Source organism: Scheffersomyces stipitis, chromosome 1 (assembly GCF_000209165.1).
Source record: "Scheffersomyces stipitis CBS 6054 chromosome 1, whole genome shotgun sequence".
Classification (NCBI taxonomy): Eukaryota; Fungi; Ascomycota; class Pichiomycetes; order Serinales; family Debaryomycetaceae; genus Scheffersomyces; species Scheffersomyces stipitis.
In genome coordinates, this window is record NC_009068.1 from 2,640,910 (window position 1) to 2,667,243 (window position 26,334).

At 42.3% G+C, this 26,334-nt stretch overlaps 8 protein-coding genes across 8 annotated transcripts; 6 read left to right on the forward strand and 2 right to left on the reverse strand. All coding sequences in view use genetic code 12, as the record gives it.

Annotated features, from left to right (window-relative positions):
• Positions 1-74: 74 nt before the first annotated feature.
• On the forward strand, positions 75-1,133 carry PICST_53869 (putative ER to golgi transport; the record flags this gene model as incomplete). Its single annotated transcript, XM_001386801.1, has 1 exon — positions 75-1,133. The coding sequence occupies one exon, from the start codon at positions 75-77 to the stop codon at positions 1,131-1,133; it is 1,059 nt and encodes a 352-aa protein (XP_001386838.2).
• A 541-nt stretch (positions 1,134-1,674) lies between these two features.
• Positions 1,675-4,434, forward strand: PICST_28979 (fungal transcriptional regulatory protein; the record flags this gene model as incomplete). The annotated part of the gene is made up of 5 exons (XM_001386802.1): positions 1,675-1,858; positions 1,899-1,902; positions 2,592-2,749; positions 2,777-2,932; positions 3,074-4,434. 5 exons carry the CDS (start codon positions 1,675-1,677, stop codon positions 4,432-4,434), a joined length of 1,863 nt encoding a protein of 620 aa, XP_001386839.2.
• A 556-nt stretch (positions 4,435-4,990) lies between these two features.
• SEN1 (DEAD-box type RNA helicase) lies at positions 4,991-11,747 on the forward strand (the record flags this gene model as incomplete). Its single annotated transcript, XM_001386803.1, has 1 exon — positions 4,991-11,747. One exon carries the CDS (start codon positions 4,991-4,993, stop codon positions 10,988-10,990), a length of 6,000 nt encoding a protein of 1,999 aa, XP_001386840.2. The 3' UTR covers positions 10,991-11,747.
• Positions 11,748-14,768: 3,021 nt separating this feature from the next.
• Positions 14,769-16,619, forward strand: TOP3 (DNA topoisomerase; the record flags this gene model as incomplete). Its single annotated transcript, XM_001386804.1, has 1 exon — positions 14,769-16,619. One exon carries the CDS (start codon positions 14,769-14,771, stop codon positions 16,617-16,619), a length of 1,851 nt encoding a protein of 616 aa, XP_001386841.2.
• Positions 16,620-17,364: 745 nt separating this feature from the next.
• PICST_66612 (predicted protein) lies at positions 17,365-18,761 on the forward strand. Its single transcript, XM_001386805.1, has one exon. It carries the CDS (start codon positions 17,367-17,369, stop codon positions 18,714-18,716), a length of 1,350 nt encoding a protein of 449 aa, XP_001386842.2. The 5' UTR covers positions 17,365-17,366; the 3' UTR covers positions 18,717-18,761.
• Positions 18,762-18,913: 152 nt separating this feature from the next.
• Positions 18,914-19,849, forward strand: PICST_39608 (predicted protein; the record flags this gene model as incomplete). The annotated part of the gene is made up of 1 exon (XM_001386806.1): positions 18,914-19,849. One exon carries the CDS (start codon positions 18,914-18,916, stop codon positions 19,847-19,849), a length of 936 nt encoding a protein of 311 aa, XP_001386843.2.
• An 84-nt stretch (positions 19,850-19,933) lies between these two features.
• On the reverse strand, positions 19,934-22,570 carry PICST_53781 (predicted protein; the record flags this gene model as incomplete). Its single annotated transcript, XM_001387038.1, has 1 exon — positions 19,934-22,570. The coding sequence occupies one exon, from the start codon at positions 22,568-22,570 to the stop codon at positions 19,934-19,936; it is 2,637 nt and encodes an 878-aa protein (XP_001387075.2).
• Positions 22,571-22,944: 374 nt separating this feature from the next.
• On the reverse strand, positions 22,945-25,358 carry PICST_66613 (predicted protein). The gene has a single exon (XM_001387039.1). It carries the CDS (start codon positions 24,504-24,506, stop codon positions 23,049-23,051), a length of 1,458 nt encoding a protein of 485 aa, XP_001387076.2. The 5' UTR covers positions 24,507-25,358; the 3' UTR covers positions 22,945-23,048.
• Positions 25,359-26,334: the final 976 nt, after the last annotated feature.

The following is a 26,334-nucleotide window of genomic DNA, read 5'->3' on the forward strand; positions in this document are numbered from 1 at the left end:
CCGATTCCAACAAGACGCGTCCTGTAGTATTTGCTAGTCAGAAGTTGACATAATCTGAGGGCACATTGCACACGATGGACTCGTTTGCGAAAAAAGTACGAACGTTCGATGCGTTTCCTAAGGTGGATTCTCAACACACGGTGAGGTCACAGCGAGGAGGGTTTTCTACCTTGATGACAGCATTCTGTGGCCTTTTGATAGTGTGGGTAGAGATAGGTGGCTTTCTTGGTGGATATGTCGATCATCAATTCATAGTTGATAACGAGATCAAGTCCTCTCTTGTCATCAATGTGGACATGCTCGTAGCCATGCCTTGCGAGTTTCTCCATACAAACGTAGAAGACATTACGAAAGACCGGTATTTGGCTGGAGAGACACTCAACTTCCAGGGAACCAACTTTATAACACCACCCACGTTCAACATCAACAATATCAACGACAAACACGATACCCCGGACTTGGACGAGATTATGCAAGATTCACTCAGAGCCGAATTCAGCGTATCTGGAGCTCGCATTAACGAAGGAGCTCCAGCTTGCCACATCTTCGGTTCGATTCCGGTTTCGCATGTAAAGGGTGATTTCCATATCACAGCCAAAGGCTTGGGCTACAGCGACAGACTGCACGTCCCTCTTGAAGCCTTGAACTTCAGTCATGTAATCCAGGAGTTCTCCTTTGGCGACTTTTATCCATTCATCAACAATCCCTTAGATGCCTCAGGAAAATTGACGGAAGAGCCTTTGATTTCGTACCTGTATTTCGCAAAAGTCGTGCCCACCTTGTACCAGCGTTTGGGATTGGTTGTAGATACGAACCAATACTCGTTGACAGAGAATAACCATGTCTTCAAGTTGGAGCACAAGCGCCCTACGGGAATTCCTGGAATCTTCTTCAAGTACGATTTTGAGCCAATTAAGTTGATCATCATTGAGAGAAGATTGCCATTTATCCAGTTTGTAGCCCGTTTAGCCACAATTGTAGGCGGTTTACTTATTCTCGGAGGCTACCTCTTCCGTATGTACGAGAAGATCTTGGTAGTACTCTTAGGAAAAAAATATGTTGACAAAGACAGAGAAAAGAAATCCGGGGGAATTCTTGACAACGACGTCAAACAGAAAATCAACTCCGACTAAGTCATGTGTAGAATACAGCAAATAGAAGAGAATAGCAAACGAACAAACTTTGTAAGTTGTAGAAAACAGTTTTATGTATGGAACAGCTTTCTGAATCACTCCCTATTCGGAAGGTGGTTGCGACAGTTTATCAGTATTAACTGTGCGACACCCTCGGAACTCGAATATTTAGTTGCGAAAGAGATTCTTTAACTCAAATATTTGGCCCGTAGACAGTGTAAATGGCTACATTTCTTTGGTTAAAAAAAAGTACTCTTATAAATGTGTTCTCATTAATACTCTTGTTTATACTCACACCATCATCTTGAATCTAGAATCACCACATTCTTACCTATTAGTGAGTAAAGCTTTGACCGGAAATAACCAAATCCGACCATACGACCTTGCCACAGTCCTATCTGATAATGAAGCCTCCAACTCTCTTGGAAATATAATCGGAGTAACCTGCACACAGCACTCTATATCTCGATTAGACATTTCTCGATATTTCTTCAGTGATTTACTTCTTCTCTCTTACATCTGTCAGACAAGCCACTTGACTATGGATGCTGCTAAGAAGAAGATACGAAGAAGCAGAAACGGCTGCCACAACTGCAAACGATTGAAAATCAAGTGCGATGAGCAGAAGCCAGTTTGTTCCTACTGTGCCAAGACCAGAGCTACTTGTGACTATTCAATAAAACTCACCTGGGGAGGGAGACCATATAGAGATACCAACAAGAGACGTAAAGACCAGTTTAGAACTATAGCATTTGAGAATGACAGCCTGGTGGGGGCTGCTTCGAACGGAAATAGAAATACCGAAAATGTAAATATCAATTCAGCTGGAAATCAGAGTATTCAATTTTTCAAGGTGCAAGCTCATGATATTATCAGAGCAAATTCCAGTGCCAGCAATATGTCGCTGGATATTCTGGTGAATAGCACGAACTCCCAGTCTTCATACATGAGCTTTTCGTCTAATACTCCTTCTTTGAAAAGAACTAGTCATGATGCTCAGTTGGAAGATGAAGCTCCTGCTTCCAGGGCCCGAATGCAAGTTGAAGACATTCGTAGTCCTTCGGCTTCTCCCGCATTTTTAACGCCGGGAGGTGAATCCATACTAAGTGACTTCGATGCGTATATCCCCAAAGTACGTCAGTACAAAGCAAATAAAGACATGGCTCCGTCGATGCCTACGCCAGACACAGCACCTGCCATCAAGAAAGAGTATTCGCTGTTCATTGCCAGTTCAGACATAATCACAGACCACTTACCACATCAAAGTCGTCACGACAGGGAAGACCAACAACTTGACCAAGAACAGAATGAAAATCGGCAAGGACAAGCAGAGCATGCAAATCAAGCTCATAAACAAGGCAGGAGTCGAAATCATCAAAATCATACAGTAGACTTTCACCAAGATGAGAATCCTGAAAAGCAATCCTCTCCTGCAATTCCTTTCTCGTTTGTAGACAGCATGCCCGAGATCTCGGATGGTATTGAGAGCTTATCCAGCGCACTAGAGAAAGCCTCTAATGGCGGCCAACAGTTCCTCTTGCATAACTCTGAGATTTTCAACAACTTCCTCTCTGGAAATATGGACGTTAAAATTTCTGAAGATGTAGATGATCATAGTATCAATAGCGGAGATATCTCAGAAGTGCGGGCAAATCCTACTCAAGCTGCTGAATCAAAAAAATTCCCTAACGAAGACTTCTTCAGCAGCTACTCGGAAGACTTAGCCAGAATCGAAGCGTATTTGCCAGCCCGACTGCCCAACTTTGGTGGAGACTTCTTTGCGCTCTCCAATTCATTCCGTCTGTTTTTCCAAAAAGCACACAAATTTTCCAAATTAAAAGACGATGACGAAGATGAAATCGAGCCTCTTGATAGTGAAAACAGCGAAAACAATTTATTGTCGCTATCTCCGTCTGGTTCTGAGCAAATACCTACACCAGATGAGATCTTTGCCACGATTCCACCTCTGATAACACCTCTTCCAGAGATCTTGTTGCATGTACCTTTCTATCGTAACTTGATGCACTTCTGGGTCAACGTTGCCTCTGACCATCTTGTGCCAGCACCCCCACATTTGTATAAGGACAATCCTTTCAAAATCTTGTTGCCTCAGATGGCTATGGAGTATCCCTCTATTTTGACGACGTTGTTGGCATTTTCAGCTTCTATCAGATCGCTGTTGGTAGGTGCCAATGATACACCTGAGATTGTGACGGACCAGTTGCTCTCAAGATCTTGCCATGAGTTACTAAAATTGTTGAAAGACAGCAAAACTGCAACTTCTGATTACACGTTGGCTACGGTACTTTTGCTTTCGTGTTACGAAGTGTTCAACTCAAAGGATTTCAATAAACATAGAGCGCACACTGTAGGAGCCAGACAAATCATCATGGCCAGAAACCAGTCTGCCATCAAAAAGGAACAGAGCTCTGTGATCGGCACTGAGAGTGATATCACATTCTTTTTAATGAGATGGTTTGTTTATGTGGATATCATTGGAGCGTTATCTTCCACTAGGAACAACCACAACTATATATCTAAAAGTGATAACATTCATTCGTACACTCCAGCCGAGTCGGTGACTACGTTGAATGAATTGGACAAACATATAGAACAGAATCCTAAACGAGACATCGACCATTTGCTTGGGTTTGACGTCAAATTCCTTCCTCAGTTTTCGGAGATTGCTCTTCTCATCAGACGAACCAACAGTTATCTTTCACGTGAAGGAGTTGACAAGGATGCAATTCCGTTTGAAATAGTAGCGCGAGCACTAGAAGTCAAGGAGAACTTGATGAAGGCATATGAGATAGGAGAACGTAGACGTCAGAAGAAGCTCGACGAAGCCATAGACCATCGTATTCAACAGAAGAAGAAACAGACCAACAGCACTTCTCCTCCCAACTTGACTCATTTGATAGAACACGATAACACCATAAGGACCACCAATAAGATCTTCTGTGACACCGGGATTCTCAACTTGTACCGTCGAGTCCTCAAGATACCACGTGAATCGTCACTTGTGCAAGATCTTGCCAACAACATTGGCTCAATGCAAATGAAGTATATCGAGTCGCGTTCGCCAGCAGATATATGTACCATTTTCTGTACGTTTGCAGCCGGCTGCGAAACCCAAGATGGAAAAATGCAACAATTTTTCAACGACAGATTCAGCTGTTTGATAGAAATGGGTAATGTAAATGCGTTGAAAGGGTTGAAGATAATGAAACGGTGCTGGGAAACAGGCGAGGACTGGATCGTGGCGTCCAGAACGTTGGATATAGATATGGCTTTACTTTGAAGTGGAGCAAACATCACAATGTGCCTTTCTTTCTTTCAGTGTATATATTCAGTATATATTTTAGCATTGAATAGCGCCTGTGAACTTAACTTGTGATGTCAATCTAGATACAGAGGCAATGTAGAAGTAAATTAGCTTTCTATATAATCTCGCTTATGTATTCGCTTAACAAAGCGCAATAGAGCAACTAGAACCAGCGACAAAGTTAGTGAGCAGAACATTCAACAATTAAGGTCTTCTTTTCCTAACTATAAAGTATTCTGTATTCCATACAATATACAATCTACATACCAATTACTGTTTCGCTCATTATTCTCCATCTGCTCACCTCTTCTAAACATTTCTTGCGCTGAATCACGCTAACAATTTCTGACGCGCGCTTGGATCAAAAGTTATCCAGTGACTTTTTCTGAAGTCTTCAATTCTTTTCTTGGTTTCAACTTCTTCAGCCATATCTCATCACATTTTCTGTCTCTTCCAACGTTTTTGCTTCGTTTTTTTCCCTTTATTTCCTCTTGCTCTATAGAGTATATACAACTGTAGCCTGGCGTGGAAAATGCCGTCGCTGTACATCCCCAAACCGGAAGAGTTCGATGCGCTCGTAGCATCTATCCAACAGTCCCACCACGAGCCAGGAAACAGTTCAAACCAGGAGGTTGTGCTTAAAAAATGTATAACCTACCTCTTCCGCTACGGGCAGAAGGACACCCACTTGTTCTGTGATCCCTCCATGTATCCCGTAACCGTCCATATTATGATCTTGTTCTCATTTCCAAATAATGGGGTGCTCGAAAAATTGAAGCCCATGCTAGCAGATAGCTTGTGGAAGTGTGATAATTGCTTGCGCTGTTTCAATTTGGGGAAATCGACTCTTAGAATCGACTTCGCTGCAAATAGACAGATCGAAATCTCCAAAGTCAACCAGTTCATTGGAGTCATTGTTCAATGGGAAACGCAAGTATTTGGCCAGGAAATTCAAACAGTCGCTGCGGCACTCAAAGATGGGAAATTTCCTTCATTGACTAGCAGTTCACCTATAGACTTTGCTATCAGAGCGTGTTTATATGGCCCACAGATTCTACGCAATAATACTGGCGTGAGAGATGATTTCATGACAATTATATCCAACATCCAGGCTGGTACCTTGTCCTACCCATATCCTGAATTACTCCTACCGGGCGCTTTCTATCTCCTCTTCGAGGGTCAAACTCAACAGAAGCTGTGGGCTGCTCAATGGCTCCAGTATCTTAAAGAAAAGCAGTATCAGCTTACCGCAACTACCGTACTGCCTACTTTGGTGGATGAGTTCAGCGTCCATTTGTATAGAATCCAGGACGCCAACTTTTTCTCGCCACATGCCTCCATTGACTTCTGGACAGTTGTACACCTGCTTCTTGAACTTGTAGATAATGAAGCATTCATGAACCACTTCAACGTTCCGCCAGATATTAATCTCATGCGACAGTATACAAAATTAAGGCTTTATCCTATATTAAGACTCTTCATGAATAACCTCTTGGCCAACTTGAAGGATACCCTACCCATACTTCTCAAGGTGCTTCTGAAGTTGTTGGCGAAGTACCACACGGCTTTCTGGGGAATCGTAGCACCTATTACGTACTCACAAGTGTTGGATTCCATTTTGGTCAACCCAGAGTTTAACCGATTACTCTTTGCTTCAGCCGTGGAGGAGCCAGAGAATTCGAAGATAGATGATTCTGTTCAAAGTAATATCCTTCTGTGGATTTACCCATTCCTTTATTCGTTGAATGAAACAAATAACCAGACATCGTCGAGAAAGTTAGCCAACTACTTACTCAAACAAGTGGCATCCATTACTGATACCTCTATATTATCTGAACGTTTAAAGAAAGAATTGCTAGACAACTATGCGTTGCGTATTCTTCTGCTTTCTTTTCAGTTCAACGTTACAAGCTGTGATTTTGGTAGTAAGAATTATGAACTCAGTCTTCTCAAGATCAGGGATACTAGGGCTACTATAGAAAACAATGCGGCTATTATAGTTTCCAATGCCTATTCTCTGTCTAAAATTGCAAGAAGGTTAATATTCACAGCTCTTTCATATGATGTGGCTCTATTAGCGCACTCTACCAGTTTGCTAATGGCTGGTAATATTCCTACATCCTTCGATTCGTTCCCGTTGCTTTGGGATGCACTCAACAAGTCTTCGACCTTCTCTGTCAATATCGGCACTACAAAGTTGCTTGGTTCATTGTCTAAAGTAAATTCCGTAGTAAAATTCTCCAAGAGAAAAAACGAAGTGCTTCCAAAGCAGATGGCCGAAGCTCGGGCTCAACATAATGAGAATGTAACACTGATATTCACTACTCTATCCTCATGTCTAGCTAAGGTGAGTTTGTCAAATCCATCAGAGTTGAAAAAGGTATTTCTGGAAGAACTGATCCAAATTGCCTTTTGGTCTTGTCTCTTTTCTCCTTTAATTACAGAATCGGCTACTGATGTCTTATACCAAGTCTTTGACGACGTTGTTGGTCGTTACGAGGCCTTCCAGGGTTTACTAGAAACCCATTTACAAATAACCGTCAATGCTATTGACCAAAGTGTGCAGAGAATGACTCAATTAGCTGCCTACGAACCAAGCCCCAGAGCAATCAGAATACTAATGGATGTTGTTAAAGGTTTGACAGATCCATTGACCGGCATTCTATCATCATCAGAACAGGTGCAAGGTTCGGGAGATTCCATAGTAACTTTTTGGAGTACCTGTTGGTCCTTTTTGATCATGGTGTATCAGAAGACCTTGACATGGGCCAACCAGTTTCATCTTGAAGAGTTGATTGAGTTCACCAGGGATACTCTTGATCTTAGTCATTTTCTATTAGACAATTTCAGATTGGTCGCTGATAGTATTCCTGGTTCGTCTGGAGAAAAACTGCATTCATTGTTCAGAAAGTTTATGAATGCTTTTCATTACATGATTGTTTGGCTCAGATTGGGGGATGCATCTTTATTAAATTCATGTGTAGAGTTGGTATTCAAAGGGTTTGAATTGGCTAAAGATTTGGATTTCACCATCGATGTCGCCTTTATAGAGACCTTTGCAAAATTTGGAGCAAAGGCTAAGAAGTTTAACAACAAATTGACTGAACAGCAACGTCTGGAAATTCTTTCGAAGGCTAGAGAATTTGACGAAGGCTTAGTAGATAAGGTCATTACAGAGACGGCTCTTCAGCGAGGAAAGGCAAAGAAAGACTCTGAAAGTGGCACTTCTACTCCAGAGCCACCTGCTTTTGCATATCAAAATCAAGCCAAACAACCTAGGCAACAAACTCTTGGAAGATTTGGAGTCGTTACCACAGAAGCTCCAGTGGCTCCAGCTCCGAAGGGCTTCAAGTCGTCCAGTTTGGATTCCATTAGGAAAGATCTAGTGAGTTCTCGTGCAACTGTCAAACCTTCTGTCATTCCTGCCGTCAACCCTGCTCCCCCTAGACCAGCAGGATTCAATTCTAAGAAGCAGCCAGCTGTGGGAAGATCTTTGAATCAACTCAAGAAAAAGAGAGTGGACTCGGATAGTTCTGAAGATGAATTAGACACAGACACTTCTGACCTCTTCGTAGACAAATCGAAGAAGAAGGTTACTGTTACTGAGATTGATATGTACGGAAGACCTGTTGCAGGTAGACCTCAAAAATCTAAGGTAGATATAGCCAAGAGAGAAGAAGAAAATATGAGAAACAGATTGAATGTATCACTCAAACCTCTCTATAGTACAATTTTGAAATGGAATTACAATTCTAACGACAGTTTTCCAACAGGCGATCGCGATAGCTATAAGGAAATCAAAAGCCAATATGATGATGTCAAAGATTATGTCAAGACGACAGAACCATTACTTATGTTGGAATGTTGGCAGGGTATTCAATCGGCCAAACAAACAGGTCAAGAGAAACCATTTGAAATACTTGTGGGAAGCAGGACTAGTGTAGATGGTTTCTTTGATGTTTACGGTTCTGTCAAGAAGTCGGTGATAGCTGATAGAAAAGTTGGTGATTCTGATTTGTTGGTGTTGGGATTTGTGCAAGAAGAATTCTCTACACCTGAAGCCCTTGGGCACTATTTGAAGGCTCCTACTACTAGAACATGTTTAGCTAAGGTGAGGGAAATCAAATCTGCAAATCCAGATTATAATGACATCACTGTTAGAGTGTACCCCAGCGGCTCTATGATGGGCGTATTGACTCCCAAATCACAGATTGTAGCTATGAGAATCAGTCAGATGGTAACCATTGAAAGAGAATATACTTCTTTGAAGGGTCTACAGTACTACGATTTGTGTGATTCAATTTTAGCAGCAAAACCCAATGAACCAGTCGAAATTTCAGACGCCGAGGCTATGAAGCTACTCAATATTTACGATGTCAATAAGTCTCAAGCAAAGGCTATTATAGGATCCTACAATAGTGAAGGTTTTTCGTTGATCCAAGGCCCTCCCGGAACTGGTAAGACCAAGACTATTCTTGGTATCGTAGGATATTCCTTGTCACAACAGGTTGATGAGAAGATAATTATCAAGATTGACCAGGGCAATGGCAATGTAATTCTGGGCAATGAGAAGAAACCTAAGGTTTTAATCTGTGCTCCAAGTAATGCTGCAGTAGATGAGTTGGTAGTACGTTTAAGAGATGGAGTGCGAAACTCGAGGGGGGAGCATATCATTCCAAAGCTTGTACGTATGGGTAGAAGTGATGCTATCAATGCCGCCGTAAAGGATTTGACATTGGAAGAATTAGTTGAAAAAGAGTTGCAAGCTAAAGCCATGAATACTGATACTTCTACTGATCCTAATATCCGTGCTGAACATCTGAAATGTATAGAGGAAAGGGACAATCTTAGAAGAAAGTTGCAGACTGACAGTTTGTCTTCTAAGGAAATTGACGAGTTGGAAAGTGCCTTACGCGAGATAAATAAGAAGAGAACTGAATTAGGTAAACAGCTTGATTTACAGAGAGAAAGAGTTTCTATTGCATATCGTACCAGAGAAATTGAAAGAAGAAATGCCCAAGCTAAGATCTTGAATGATGCCCAAATTATCTGCTCGACGTTATCTGGTTCTGCTCATGACTTTTTGGCTAACATGGGTATTACATTTGATCAGGTAGTAATTGATGAAGCATGTCAGTGTGTGGAGTTATCTTCTATTATTCCTTTGCGATATGGTTGTAAGAAGTGTATTATGGTTGGGGATCCTAACCAATTGCCTCCTACCGTATTATCGCAAGCTGCTGCCTCTTTCAATTACGAGCAAAGTTTGTTTGTTAGAATGCAGCAGAATAATCCCAACTCTGTGTACTTGTTAGATGTTCAGTATCGTATGCATCCTCAAATTTCTGCATTTCCCAGCGCACAATTCTACCAATCTCGTTTGAAAGATGGTGAAGGAATGGCTGCAAAAAACGAACGCCCGTGGCATTCTCAGTATCCTCTTTCGCCTTATAGGTTTTTTGACATTGTCAGTCGACATCAGAGAAATGAGCTCTCTCGATCTTTATTCAATACTGGTGAAGCTCGTGTTGCATTAGAATTGGTAGAAAAGCTTATGACGCTATTGCCTGAAGATCAGTTTAGTGGCCGCATTGGAATTATATCTCCTTATAAGGAACAGATCAAGACTTTGAGAGATGTTTTCATAAAGAAGTACGGATACTCTATCACTACGCAGATTGATTTCAACACGGTTGATGGATTCCAAGGACAGGAAAAGGAAATCATCATCATGTCGTGTGTCCGTGCCAGTGACAATGGTAATGTTGGTTTCTTGAGTGATGTTCGTCGTATGAACGTTGCCTTGACTCGTGCGAGAACAACACTCTGGATATTGGGTAATAAAGAATCGTTGATGAGAAACAAGATTTGGAACAAGCTTCTCACAGATGCTACTGACAGAAATTGTGTCTCGCAAGCTTATCCCGGTTTCTTGAGTAGTGCCAGTGAACAAGCTCCTGGAAAGAGAAAGGTTGTTGAAAACAGACAGGGAAACGCAACGAAACGCTCAAAGCATATTAAGAATGAAGGAACTGTCAAACCAGCACAAGATAAAAGAAACAGTGCAAAGGCTAATCCTCATTCTGGTCCAAAAAAGATTAAGAGTAGTATATTTGGCAGCTCTAATCCAACAACATCTGGGATCCCAAATTCTGAGCCCGAATTAATCCAGCTTGGAAATAAGCCAAAGAAACCTGTCATCTACAACGCTGGAGGTACGAAGGGTATCAATGGAAAAGCTATTAGTGCATCTAAGTCCGGAGTTCTTCCTCCTCCAAGTAATTCGAAAAACGATACCAATAGCACTATCAACAAAAACAATACCAGCCATGCAGAAATATCTTTGCCTCCTCGTCCTTCTAGTAGCGGTGTTTTGCCACAGAAACCCGCTCTGCAAATACCCAAGGCTAGGAGTGGAGTCATCCCAGGACCAAAACCAAACGGTGTTCAACCTACAAAATCAGGAACGATTCGTCCTCCAACCTCTGCTATATTTATTAGTCAAAGAAAGAAACCACCTCCAAAACGGTAGGTGCTTCAATAAATACAATATATACAATCATTAAATATTATCAACTTGTAGACACACGTTCTACTATTCGCTCTTACCTTGCTTCTTGTGTAAGCCAAAGAATTGCTTGCGTTCATCTTTAGGTATCGATGGCTGCACCTTGGTACTTGCCGTAGCAGATTCTGTACCCACATTGACAATCGCTGCCGTCTTGAAAGGAGGTGAGATTGATTTAAGACCTTTCGGAACGGATGCCTCGATCTGATGTCCCGAAGCAACTCTCAAGCTATCTTCCGAGAACCCTACCTCTTGGTACTGTATCAAGTATTTCTCGTACGAAGCATTTGAAAACATGCTGAGTGCTACTAGTAACGCTCTCAATTCATTTAGCACTGCCTCGGAAAAGAGGTTGTCATTCACTGCTATGGCAGAATCACCATTAAAGGTAGAATTGAAACTCTTCATCGACTCGAGACACGATTTGATTTGTGTCAATGTCAATGTCAACACGTTTGAAAGATTACTACTCAATTCTGACGAAACAGACTCCTCGATCTGGTCCAGTAACTTGCTTTCTTGCACCTTGAGAATGGCAACTATATCTTTCCAGATTGTCCCGTATTCATGGAAAATAGTTGCTTTGTTTGAAGTCAAAAGAACAATGTCACTAAGAGCACCGACTTTATGCTCTAGAAGCTTCAATACTGGTTCAAGCTCCAACTTCTCGGATACAGTGTTTGTGCTATCATCTACGCTGGCTGTTGGGGGAATGTCCAATGGAGTCGTAGTGCTGACACTATCATTGTTATTCAGATGATGTTCTGGCAATGAAGCGAAGACAGTATGGATGAAGTTATTGATATGGCTCTTAACAGCAGCAGTCAGTTTTGCTCCTTTAGCATAGCCTTTTTCATATGCTGTCGGACCATGACCATGATTCCAATTCTCGTTGTCATGGCTCGATGGCTGTTCTACAAGGTCTGGGGGAACGAAAGGTTTCATTCCAATTCCACTGGATGAAAGCGGGGAAGTTTCCACGGGTTGTAAACCATTCACTAGAGGTTTAACTTCAGTCTTAACTGTCGTAGGTTCAGAAATTATACGCTCTGATGCCAATTTGTTGTTGTATCCATTGATGAATGTCACATTTACAGGTGTACTCTTGATGATAGTTGACAACTCTCTTTGTGGTATTCCGTTAGACATCAAGAACGATAACATTGCATCTTTTCCCTGAGACTCCAACTGTTTAAACGATTCAACATACTTGGAAGTTTTGCTTTCTAACACTGAGCTTGTATCTTGTATTTCTGTGTTGATTAGTCGTTTCTTTGATTTGAGAGAATTCAACTTCTTTTCTAAGGCCTCGATCTCTGCATCTATTTCTCTAGATTCATCCAACAAACCTGTTAATTTAGCTCCGTACTTGCTTTTGTCGCTTTTAATGGAGACGATTTTGTCAAGAATCTTGTTTCTCTTTCTGTCCCATTTACGGAAACTGCTGTAGAGACTTTCAGTGTAGGTTATGTCTTTAGCGTAGAGCTCGTTCAACGAGTAGAAGTTCTCCGAGAGCTGGTCGAAGTTTTGGCCAATCATGTTACGTCTTCGCATCAAGCCGGTATCTCCAGAAGAGACAAACTCCTTGTGGACTTGGAGGTTCTGCTGAAGCTCTTTGAATAGAAGTTTGTTCTTGTTAGAGAGAAATTCTATAGGTGACTCGGAATCCCCGCTCTGGTTTACGTTATTCAAGTTGTTATCCAACGGAAATATGGCCGAGTTAGTGAAGGATGGACTGTTATACAGATATTGGAGTCTGTTGTTGTCAAGTTCATCTGTTAAAGAGTTGGATAGTATTCGTGAAGGATTCGTAAAGAACTCACTATCAGCTATTTTGGGAGTGAACAATAGAATTGGCGTATTGCTATTATTACGATTATGATTAATGTTGCTATTGCTAGTGCTTTTGGGATTGTTGTTGTTATTTGTGCTTTCATCTAGAATGGTGCTGTTGGTCAGTTTTGAGGAATGATCTATACTGTGGATGGGTTCAATCTTATCGCTGTCGTATGGAGCGTGTAGTACTGTCTTCTTAGTCAAGGGAGACTCCGACGAGATGAACTCTGCCGGGTCCAAGTCGTCGTCGTCAGAAGTGGCAGAAACGGACTCCGGGATCGAAGCTGATATGGAAAGGGTCTTTGACTGGGTTCTGGGCTTGAGATGCGGTTTCTCGATATCTACAGTGGCACCCAAGTTGATGGACTCAAAGAAGTTGTCGTTACTTATAGAGGACATGGTTATTGGGGATTATGGGCATTTGCAATATAGGGATCAGCTGAGACGTGGACTAGAAGGAGATCCACAATTGCCGAATGGAAGAATAGGGCACAGATAGAGCTTATCGCTGTGACTTTATCTGGTGCGCCATAGAAAAAAGATCGGTGGAGTAAATAATAATCAGTACAGTACAAATGTACTGAAGGTTTCTAATAGTGAAACACAGATAAAGAACGGGGACAAATATAGTGACGAGCAATTTATGAAGATTATATGACTAGTAGTAGCATGGTAGTGACTTGTCAGTTTTTAGCAGGTTTTTGGTTGTATCTATTGGGTGTTTAGCCACTGTTATATGGGTCTAGATAGAGATTTAGGCAGAGATTTAGTGAAGAATAAGTAGTAAAGTTCTAGCTAGAACATGTGGTATATAGCGTAGGAATTATAGGTATATATAAAGTAAGATATGTGGGAGAGGTCGATGTGACCGTATACAAGGCAGAGAAAGGAGGCATAGGTTCCGAAATAACTTGTCTTTAAGAGCCTAAGAATGCTCACTGAGTATTAATCTTTTACGGTTGCGATTTTCTTCTCGTTATCTTTAGCGAGGCTTCTGAAACATCTAGATAAAGCTCTAGGGTCCTCGTTGGTGACCTGTGCAACTGGACAGAACCAGGCTGGTGGTCACCATTCTAGGGTAGTGTAGCAGACTTGTGCCATGGGAAATTACAGATAAAAGTACGAATTTGAGACCTCTTCCTGAGCAAAGATGACACCTCGTCCTGACCAAAGATGCGCTTTATCAGCCTGATAATAAACGCGAATAAAGTATAAGATTTGCTAATTATTCCAGCTTCATGCACAGCAAATGGTTCTGAGATTTCCCAAGCCGCCCTTCTCACGGCAAGGGACCACACAATCCTAGGACAATTCTGGGATACTCCTGCTACACCAGCTAATTGAATTGGAAGATAATATCAAGACTATACACAGTTATTATTCCGTATTATCTGGGTATTTTCTGATTGTGCATAAGCAATACAAAATATAACGAGAAATGGTACAAACCAGTGTCGCCGTGTCATTTCCAGAGAACCTCCTTCATAATTTGACCCTGAGTCCAGAACTGGGTTTGACAGAGACGTTCGTATCATACTGGTGACGTGTGCTATTCGTATAAGGTTCTGAGTTTCTATTTGTACCAGTATACCCCTGATTCCGCGGAAAATCGTTAATTGTGTTGCAGCCATCGTTAACTATGGGGCTGGAGAACAACCATTTCTCAGGGACAGTTCTACCGCCATCACACACACCAACAGGCCGCAGACTCGCAGTGTTAACTATGTACAGCAATCCTACAGAATACTCAAGAATCGCGATGTTTATGATTTGCGGGCACGACCTGATCTGTATAAAATGTCTATGTTTACGTTTGCTTTCTACAGTTCTCTACTGCTAGTTCTACAATTTGTACGATTGATTCCGCGTCTGCCACCAGTCTCTACGACGCTGCGATAATGGAAATATGAAGATCCTATGTGTGGCCGAAAAGCCGTCCATCGCCCGCGAGGTGTCGCGAATACTCAGTGGAGGCAGATTCACCACGAGAAACTCCCGGAACAAGTTCATCAAAAACTACGACTTCACCTACAACTTCACCAGCCTCGGTATATGCGACGTTACAATGACTTCTGTGGTGGGGCACATCACCAACATGGACTTCCCGCCCGCGTACCAGTGGGGACGGTGTGTTCCCGGAAGGTTGTTTGATGTAGAGGTGATCGAGAAGGTCACCAAACAAGACGTGTTCGACAACATTTCCAACGAAGCGCGTACCGCGTCCAGGTTGATGATCTGGACAGACTGCGATCGCGAAGGCGAGTTCATTGGGTTTGAGATTTATAAAGCCGCTTTCAAGGGAAACAGCGCCATCCAGGTCGGGGACATCTGGCGTAGCCAGTTTTCGCATCTAGAACGAAGCCATATTATTGATGCTGCATCACATCCACGGCTGCTTGATATGAACTCCGTCAACGCTGTCGCGTGCCGTATGGAAATAGACTTCCGTGTTGGCACCAGTTTCACGCGGTTGCTCACTGACTGCTTGAAACAGAACAGAATCATCGAGAAAGGAGGGCTAGCCTCTTACGGAACCTGTCAGTTCCCCACCCTCGGCTTCGTAGTTGATAGATACAAAAGGGTCAAATCGTTTATCCCCGAGAAGTTTTGGTACATTGCGGTAGATATCCGTAAACAGAACCAGAAGTCGTCGTTTGCTTGGACAAAAGGTCGTTTCTTCGACCGCATGTTTGTGACACAGTTGTACCAGGATTGTCTCCAGACAGAAGAAGGAACCATAACCAATGTAGAAAGTAAACGAACCACCAACTGGAGACCCTTGCCGTTGACTACAGTCGAGCTCCAGAAGGATTGTGCGCGATTCTTCAGGATGAGCGCAAAAGCAGCTCTAGATGCTGCCGAAAGATTGTATAACAAGGGGTTTCTTTCCTACCCAAGAACAGAAACTGATAGTTTCCCAGCTACCATGGACTTTGCTGGTGTAATTGCCAAACAGACTGGTGATGGAAGATGGGGCGCCTATGCAAATCTGTTGATGGCTAACGGCCATGAAATGCCGAGAAATGGTAGCCACGACGATAAAGCGCATCCAGCTATCCACCCAGTAAACTACGTAGCTATAGATTCGTTGACTTCGGCAGACGAAAAGAAGGTATACGAATATGTGGTCCGTAGATTTTTAGCCTGTTGCTCGAAAGATGCTGTAGGTCACCAGACAACAGCCACTTTGCAATGGGGTAATGAAACATTCACAGCCAGTGGGTTGATTGTTACTGAGAAAAACTATTTGGAAATATATACATACAAGAAGTGGGAAACTACAAAGCAATTGCCGCCTCTAGAGGAGGGAGAAAAAGTCCGTATCTCCAGTGGCCAAATGAAGGAAGGAGAAACCAGCCCTCCCAACCACATGACAGAAACAGAATTGATTGCATTAATGGATGCCAATGGTATCGGAACGGACGCCACTATCGCAGAGCATATTGAGAAAATCATGCAGCGAGATTACATCGTCAAACACAAACAAGGTGGAAAGGAATACATTGTTCCTACTCCGTTGGGTATGGGGCTAATTGAAGGATTTGACCAGATGGAGTTTGACAATATTTCTCTCTCGAAGCCGTTTTTACGTAAGTTGTTAGAGAATTCTCTTCAGAAAATCGTGGATGGCGAGCGCACCAAAGCTGACGTCCTTGAAGAAGTTAAACAAATCTATCGACAGGCGTACGGAGTCAGCTCTCAGAAGATGACGTTGTTGGCTCTGGTATGTCGACAGATAATTGCACAGAATCTGTGAGTAAGGTACAGCATATTTATAGAGTTAATAAAAGTTTGGGGCATTTACATGAGCTGTAAACAACTTGAATTGATAAACTCTAGTTGACTTTGTTCGATGTCATCGATTGCAAATTATATTCTACCTGTTGGAAATTGCAATCCAAATGATCAATGTCGTTTCCTAGCAGTTTCAGGAAATTATATTTAGCGACTGAAACCCTCTAAGGAACCTAGAAGCCTCCTTAACCAGAGTAGAATCTGAAGCAGAATCTAAACCTTCATAACAGCCATTAATAAACGAATTTCATTAAGCCTAAATACACAATACATACAGCATCGAAATATTCACACAAGCGGTTGCAAAATTGTATAATGGGAAGTAAACGTATATACAGGTCTAGAATTTCTATATGTACGGCTGCAATTCCCTTGGATAAAATTTATTCAAATTTTCAGTATAAAAGAAGAGTTAATATATAAATTATATATTGGAAACAGTCGGAAGCAACAGGAGCTTATATACCCTTGATATACCCCTGTTTTAGTATGGAATTTGTAACATTGCGCCATACTCTGTTTAACAATGAATAAATTCCTTTCTTTCCAAGGAAAGGACGATCCTGCATACTTTCCATCATTGTAACTAAATCACGTGATCGAATATCAAATATCAAATTATTGAAACTTCGATGCATATTCAAATTAATGAGTTTCTTGTTGACACTTAAATCATCGTTTTCCTCTATAATTCCCGTGAATCATTGCAATGTTTCTGAGTCTGGGCGGAGCATTCGGTGCGTTTGGCTCTGGAAATGCTGCGGGCAGCAGTGGTTTTGGCCAATCAGCATTCGGTTCGTCTAATCCATCTACTACAACACAGAGCAATCCTTTTGGCGGAGGTGGAAGCTCTGCATTTGGACAGACGGGATTTGGTTCGTCCAAAGCACCGGCAGCTGCGTCGAGTGGGTTTGGGTCCTCTGGTTTTGGAACTTCTGGTTTTGGCAAACCTCCTGCAAATACGGCATCAGCCTTTGGAAGTGCTAGTTCTGGAGGAGCGTTTGGGTCCGCTGGGTTTGGTAATTCTGGGTTTGGGTCTTCACAGTCTAAACCTGTCGAAAAGCTGTCTGGATTCGGAAACGCTGGGTTCGGTAGTAAGCCTGCTACTGGCGGTGCGTTTGGAAGCTCTGGGTTTGGCACTTTTGGCAATACCGATAACAACCAGACCAAATCGACTACATCTCCATTTGGCGGTTCTACTTCTACTCAATCTGCATTCGGCTCATTGGCTACCAAGCAAAATCCCTTTGGTGCCTCTGCCTCATCTGGCAGCAATACTGCTGCATTTGGCTCACAGAGTCAGTCATCTCCCTTTGGTTCCAGTAACAGTAATAATCGTAGCGTATCGGCATTTGGAACTGCAAATACTGCTGCTAATCCGTTTGCTGCTGCTAAAGGCAGTTCTTCGCCATTTGGTAATACATCTGGTACTTCTGCATTTGGCTCTGCCACTAATAACTCAGCTGCTTCTTCAGCTTTTGGAGCCAATAAGAATGCACCCAGTGCCTTCGGAAATACTACAGCAGCCGTTCCTTTTGGCTCTAATAGTGCTTCTAGTGCTACTGGTGCTACTAGTGCATTTGGTTCCAATAGTCAAACCAGTGCATTTGGCTCCAGCAATAGCAATACTAGTGCATTTGGTTCTAATACTACAAGCGCTTTTGGAGCTTCTGCCAAAACCGATTCACCCTTTGGAGCTTCAACGAAAAACGATAAAATCTCTGCTTCCCCATTCGGAGCTGCTTCAAGTGCCCCTGCCTTTGGTTCTGCCGCTGCTGCCGGTTCTCCATTTGGAGCAGCAGCTACCAAGAATGCGTCTCCTTTTGGAAACTCATCGTCTAATGAAGTGTTCGGTAACAGTGCCTCCGGGGCTGCTACGGCTACTCCTTTTGGAGCACAGGGTTCCACTCAGTCATCTGCGGGATTTGGTGCTCCTTCTGCGCCTATTGAAGAAGAAGGTCTCAAGGATTTAGCACCTTCAGTTATAGCGGCTTTTCAGGCTGCCAAGTTCGAACTTGGAAAAATTCCAGACGCTCCACCCCCTCCTATACTATGCTAGGTGTAGTTAGATGTGTTGTAATATAGTAATGAAATCATGTAATATAATTGAAATGTAGTGTATTAAATGCTTGACTTTTGCACCCACCTAAATGGGCCGCGCTTTTTCACAGATTAGGGTTGAATATCAAAGTCTACACAAAACCTACAGCTGTTCTAATATTTCTCTCTTCTTCATGGCAATACCAATTTCACTCAATGATATGTATAGAATGTGCCAATACCAACATCGATTGTCTCTTCTCGCGATATAAGAGCGAATATATCAAGCTTACGATCTGTCCTGGTTGCGGAAAAATCGCCGATAAATACATCGAATACGACTATGTCATACTCTTCATCGATATTCTTTTGCTCAAGAAACAGGCGTATCGCCATTTGGCTTTCAATGTCACAGAATTAGAGCTTCTCAAGGATACTCAAGTGCGGCCAAATCACAAGAGCAATGCTGATTCGAATGTATCTGTGGTACTCCAATGTTTCCAGTTCTTGTCTCGATACAGAAGCCTATTCAGAATGATGTTCTTAATTATACTCATCGAAGTCTACCTAATGTGGGCATTTGAAGAGAAAAAGACTCATAATTCCATCAGCATGAGGTTCGTCCTTAACCAGGATACCCTGTTTCAGTATCTGTACTTCATGGCAAAGCTGGTGGTGGAACAGCTTCTGCTCAACATCATGATTCAGATTCTCTTTAGATATGTCTTTGGATGGGGAAAAATTGAAAACAAAAATATAGGGAAAGAATACCAATACGGGTACTGGACCACAGTTTTACTAATTGGTGTTCTTGTTCCAAGCTCCATACGACTCTTTCCCATATTGATGTTGATATGGCCTTACGACACAGCAACCATATCTACAACACTTATTAATATCATTTCTTCCATCAACAATATCGAAGCCCTTCGAGTTGTCACCGATTACAAATATCACACTATTGTATTCATTCTATCAGTATCGGTATTATTCCAGTTGTCTTTCTCTAAGTTGTTCATGAGTATCATTTTACACCACTATTCCGCCATTGGCTTGAATGACATTTTCAGAAGCGAATACGAGGAGATACTACAGCAAGTACGGGACTACAAACTGTGGGTACGAGCAGTTCAAGAAAGCATCCTGTCATAGATAAATTTTTGACGTTAATGTTAATGTATTTCAATAGTCATTGGACATGCTTTAGATGATAATATTTAATGTCCCCTAGCATCTCTATATACTCCAGTCCCATTCGTCGAAACTCTGAGCCTTTCTCACCGTAACACCTTCACTATTAACTATTAAGACCTCGTTTCTATCTATGGCTATAAGGGGACCGTCGAGATTGTCCAACAAGTTGGGGTATTCGTAGGTTGTGTTCAATTCGCGTCTCTCATCAACGGTCTTACTGTTGACATCTTCTTCTGTAGAAGTAGAACCTACAGTAGCAAAATATGCTTCTTCGTCGTCATGAGTTCCAAGTTGGTTATTTTCTATTGCTCGTAAGGCAATGAACATTGACAACGGTATATAGCTGTTTTGAAAGCTCCACAAGAAAAAGACCGTGATGGCTGGTAATGGAGCCAAAAATGAAGCACATAAATAGGCTTCTTGGAGAGCTAGCGTACCAACCATAGTCAATTGGAAAATCAATAGACCAAGAATCACCCTTCTGAAGACAAGAGGCCACACCTTGCCTGTTGAATGGGGTGGATGAATACATGCATAGAGCAATTGGTATTTGTATACAAAATAGCCAATGAGGAAGTAAAGCAACCCAGCAGTAAGGATTTTAGTTGACATCACCGAATAAACGATCGTTATGATCAAAATAAGGATGGGCTGTGGTAAGTGCAAGCCGAAGTTGAATACTGGTGGCTTATACAACTGGAGGTAGTCCCTCGGGGTTTTGCACCAAAATAAGGATTCTATGGGGAATCTGATTAAGTTACCAAGTAGGAGAAGCTTGAATGGAAACATGCCCAAACCCTGTAATATGATCAAATCGACATAAAACAAAGAGAGGTCCCTTAATGATTGGGCCAACTCATATGCTATCTTGGTAGTATCGCTAAGTGAAGCAGTACCAAACAAAGTGAAAACCAAGAATAAGTTTACAAATATATAGAAGAAGTTCTTAGATACCGAAGATAACTCTTCATCACTATGAGAAGTAAACCCTTGTTTCAGTGATATCCAGATGTAGAAAAACGGTATAATCACATTCATAATGGTGAAGATATATGGTGGAAGGATCCCAGTGACCAAGGTCTCTGCCCAACGGTTAGCCTTTAAGAACTCTCCCAACCTGGGAAGTACTCTAGAAATCGTGTTGATGTTCAAGAAATTGGCCAAGTATCTAACAGGATAAACCATCAATACACTCACAAGTCCAATGAATAAGGTGACCATAAAAATTCGCATATTTCTTTCTCTTCTTGTTAAACAAAGATTGTTCCATATGATATCGTGCGGAGCAGGTGCAAGAGTGGTTATGAGATGGTTTATTTTTGGATCAAGGACGGCCTGCGCTAGCATCTGGGCCTGAGCTACAGACTTCATCGTCAAAAAAGCACTAGAAGTGGCAGGATACTCTCTTGTTCTAGCCTTTACGATCTCTTTATCTACAATTTCCAACTGTTCACTCCAGTAAGTTATAGCGTCCACTTCCTTTCCAAAGATGCCAAATAGCCCCTTTCTTGTCTTTGGTCTGTTTTGTACTTCGTCGCTAAGTAAAGGAAGATGGCCAACAGAATCTTCGCCGAAATCCTGCTCAATTAGTTCTGAAATTTGCTCCATTAAAGAAGAACGTACTGACTGTGTATCATCATTCTCATTGTCATGTTGTTCTGATATAGTTTCACCATTTTCGGGTGTGTCTCTATATGATTGGCTCGCCTCTAGGTTAATCAGATCTCGTATTTGAGGGTGGAGACTTGATGAGAGCAAGTCGTTCTTGTTCCTGATGCCATTTGTGTTAAAGTACTCCACCCAGAAGACTTCCAAGTTTCTTAACACTCTCTTTCTGAGCTTGAAAAGTGCGTTCAAGTTGTTCCATTCCTTGACGATAATTATAGAGTCTACTTCGCCGATTCCGAGTTTTTCGATATGTCTCTTCAAATCGATTTCGTCTCGGAGTATCGGTGGTATGCCAGAGATTTTCACTGTTCTATCAGTAATCGAGTTCTGTTTACCCAAATACGATTGCCGCATATTGATAATCTTGGAGGTTTGCTGAAATAAAAAATATACAATTGTAAATGTGAACACATACGTGAATATAGTGTACAACCACAAGAACTTCTGGTAGTTTCCTTCCTCGGAAACAAGGGCAGTCACTGCAATTTTGCTCATTCGCTTTACAAGGGTTGTAGGGTCATCGTCGTCATCGTCGTCGTCGTCTGGATAATCTTGGTCTACCTTTCCAGTGTAGAAGTATCGCACTGGGGATATCACTGCTACAGCAAAGATGAAACAGGCAGCAAGACACTTGATACACATCTTGAAGAAGCCGAGGAAGACCACAGCGTCTAAACCCGCATTGTCGAGAATCTGAGTCTCGTTAATTTTGTACAAAATAGGCACCCAACCAAAAAGTGACTTCGCGGGAAGTCTCGGAAGATTCTGCCTTGAAGAAGAATGTAAATTGTTGGAATTGTAATGGTTGAAGTTCGCCACATATATCTTTGGATATTTCACTCTTAAAACACAGAAACTAAAGAAGGCAAACAATCCCAACACAGTGGCTATCATGATTTGATATCGTGCCACCCTTGTAGACGAAGGTTTGTATCGCGTTCCATCATTGGGAAGCGTATTGTTGGCTATGGAGATATCCCCCCAAAGTTCAGTTACAATGAACAGAAACATCACGTGTGAGTTTCAATGAAAGCAAGAAAACGTTAACATATAAAACAAAGTGATAAAGGAAAAGTGACAGTTCAATATAAAACTAGAGATACAAAATTTCACAACGTAAAACCGTTACTGTAAGCTCTCTGAATTGGGTGATAAGGTCACGTGAGTAAACTTGTACAAAATGCACCTCTCTGTATGTCTGGCTGCAGTATCTAATTCTTTATCTAACTAGCAAAATGTCTGCGAGTTGCAACCATTTTCTCGTTTGATGCGAATAGCTCCCTTCTTTGAATTTGAACCAAATGGTAAATAAACTCAGACATATGGACCATTGTAGAGCCTGCTTCGTATTCTATGGCTGTCATTTTCTATTATTCTCTATTTTTGACATAATTTCTATCTTTTTGTTCTACAACTCGAGTATATAAGCTATTAGTATTACTACATTGATGAACTAAATTAACTTTTGGAAACTCTGCACACCAGCAGTTCATTCTGTATCGTCATCGTATTCTGTCCGTTGGTGATGTTCAGAGTGTTGAAGGGGACCCTGTGGTTGTTCTGCCTGTGGTTGCTGAGTGAATTCTGACATGGCATCAAGTTCTAGTGCCTTAGCTATGCGATCGAGCTTGACGTCGTTCTCCTTTCTGGTCATCATGAGTTCAAACAAGTTGTTCATCTTGATGGACACTGAGGTGGATTGGTGCTCGATTGCAGTTAGCAAGTTTTTCATTTTGAAGTTGACCTCGTCCTTGAAGTCCCGTAACTCTCTTCGAAGCTCGTTGATCTGCAAGTTGTGTTCATTCTGCGCTATTAGATACTGCTCTAGTAACTCTTGGTTATTTGCGAGCTGACTCAACGACTTCGGGTAACTCCTTATCCTTTTCCGAGGTCCAGGCTCAATCATGCTAGATTGTTGTTGCTGTTGCTGCTGTTGCTGCTGTTGTTGCTGTTGCTGTTTTCGATCTTCAGAAGCTCCAGTGAGGCTTTCTATGGATCGCACGCCTAGATATTGTACGGAGAGAGGAGAAGCAACGGGGAACTGGATGGTGGAAGAGGACAGTATTCGCGAAGAAGAAAGCAGACGTTGCATAGCACCAGGCTGTTGCTGGGGTTGTCGTTGCTGCTGCTGTCCTGGTTGCTGTCCTGTTTGCTGGGGAGCCGGTTGTGTTGCCTGTTGAGCCATCATTACCAGAGAGTGTGGTGATACTATTAGACTCAGGTCTGGTAATCCCGGTTGCAACTGAGGAGTGCTCATAGTATACAGGGCCACGGAGGCTAAGGGACCCGTTACTTGACCAGGTCCAGACATTACTGCTTGCTGGACTTCTTGTATGTGGCCATGAGGGTCTGGATTCGAGAAAAGGACCCGAGGGCCTGCCTCGGTGAACTTTGGTGTGCCAGACAGTATGAAATCTGTAGACTTTCCTGTCGCCGTTGTGGACAACGTAGAGGACATCTTAGGTGACATTGAAGTAATCTCTGAGTGCATAGTCGTGTTGGTCGGAGAGGCAAATGCGCTGTCAGGTCTTTCATCCACAAGATTCTGGGAATCGTTTTCCGGCATCTTTTTCTGCTTTTTCAGAACGCTTCCAGAATCCGAATCCAGAGGAAGTGAATATCGTTTACGTCGACTTATATACTCATTTAGACTGACTAGCAATTTTTCGTTTTCATTAAGGTTTAGCTCGGTTATTGGATGCTGTTCGCTGAGCAATTTATTCTCAAGGTTTTTACGGAGAATTTTAAATCGGTTATTGATGGTCCGGCTTTGCACGATATTTGTCTGAAACCGTTGGTTAAATTTGAGTAGCACCTGTTCCCAGGTTCGGATGGTGTTTCCGCGGGTGAATATGTCTTCCCTATAGTTAAACACGAGATCGAGTAGGTAGTTGTCGGCATCGTATGTGAACTGGAAGTTGCTTCGTTTGTTGGTGGGTTTGTGCATTGCGAAGACATCGAGGGAGTCTGTGCCGAGATTAGAGATGTGATCGGATGGGACCAACAAGGAAGGCTGAAGCTGTGACAATACTGATGTGGAGTACTAGTGATGAAACTAGTGGCTATATCGCGATGGCAGGATGCTGGCGAAGAATCGGGAGATATGTAAGTGAATCACAGATGAATCACAGAGTGTTTTTTTTACACAGATGACTGAGATGTGGCACGATAAAGAAGACAATGTAGAATGAAAAGGATAGGGGCGATAGTAACTCTGAGTGTGAAAATGTGTAACTAACTGATGAAAGGCTCAGACAGATACAGACACCGGTGTTGGCATGGAAATGTCTATGGCTTGTATGGGCTACTTATAGCTATCGGATATATGGACTCGAAAAGAAAGGCTTTGTTACAGACACTGGTGTAAAGCTGGTTTGAAGCTGATTTGACACGGAATTGATGCTGACGGTGAGCTGAGACAAACTGAACACACGTAGGGCTAGATGGCAGTGGATGAAACGCTAGTGCAAGCGAGGTGGATCATGAAACTGCAGCGGCTCGGCTAAGGCTGTAGTGGGCACAGGTGTCTACAGTGATGGAATTTTAAGCAGATGTCGTCAATGACGGGGGTAAGGGCACTGGTAGAGTCTGAAAGGAAAGTAAAAGTCCAGTGGGCCAGAGATGACACTTTTGTAGTAGAACGAAGCGAAAATCGCCAGCACGGCAGATTGAGGGGCTGGGAACGCTAGAGGGCGGAGGACTGGGTGTTCTTACGAAAAGCTTACGGACAGCTAATGCGATTGCGATAGTTGCTCTGTAATGGAAGTAATAATTGGAAATAGGTGAATATTATTCCGAGAGTCTGTATTAATATTATTGTGAAGGACGGCATAATATAGCTTTTGGTTAAAAGATGGAGACAGCTGTAGCTATATATAATATCGCGGTGTCGGCACAAGACAGATAATATAATCTGAAGCTACAAGCTATTTATTTTATGGTTATTTATTTTATCTTCCGTCCCAATATTATGTAGAGCAGGTATATTGCCATTCTTTCCCTGGTAATTATGGTGGGCAAATAATAACGCTAATTTAGTCCCACGATACGGCCACTGGTTCCCTGCTCCCCCAGCAGAATTAGCGACAGGTGCTATCCAGATATTTTTTCGCCAGTCGCCTAATAAACTTCTTAGTTTAACAAGCTTAATTAGCAGCCCGTGTGCAGGGCTCATTCTTCTGCCGCCATTGTCATCTCTTCACCAGACAATGGTCCACTGGTGGTTCCACAGCTGGTGTAGTGGAGTGATCAATTCTGGCGGTGACCCTGCACTACAAGTGAACCGTCGTGTTTCAGCCCCCTAAGCGCAGCGGGCTGGGCCCGTTCCCGCTAAGACCGACTCTACAACCATCTTAGACCCTCCCTTCAACAAAATCTGACGTGCGCCCATACAGGCCACAGTAATGGAGTAACCCTGGGCCACAAAGCCGAGCCGCCTGTATTGTCAGGGTGCATCGTGATGAGCCGGACTTGTGTCCGCATGGGTGGAAATATGACAGCTTCCTGGTACTTCCGAATCAATTTCTTCTGGCGAACCGTTCGTAAATGTTGGAAAAATTGTCATATTCATCTTTTATTTCAGTTATGCATTTTTCCTATTGTTGTTTCCTTCTTTATTCTGGCTATTGTCGTTAACCAATCGCCATACATATATGGTCGTTTCGTTTCATCTATTTTTTTGCTTCTGCATTTTTCACTTTCTGTCTTGACATATCCATCTTCTTTTTTCACTGTTTGATGTGACAATCTTTTCTATCTCTTACCTCTTTATCTCC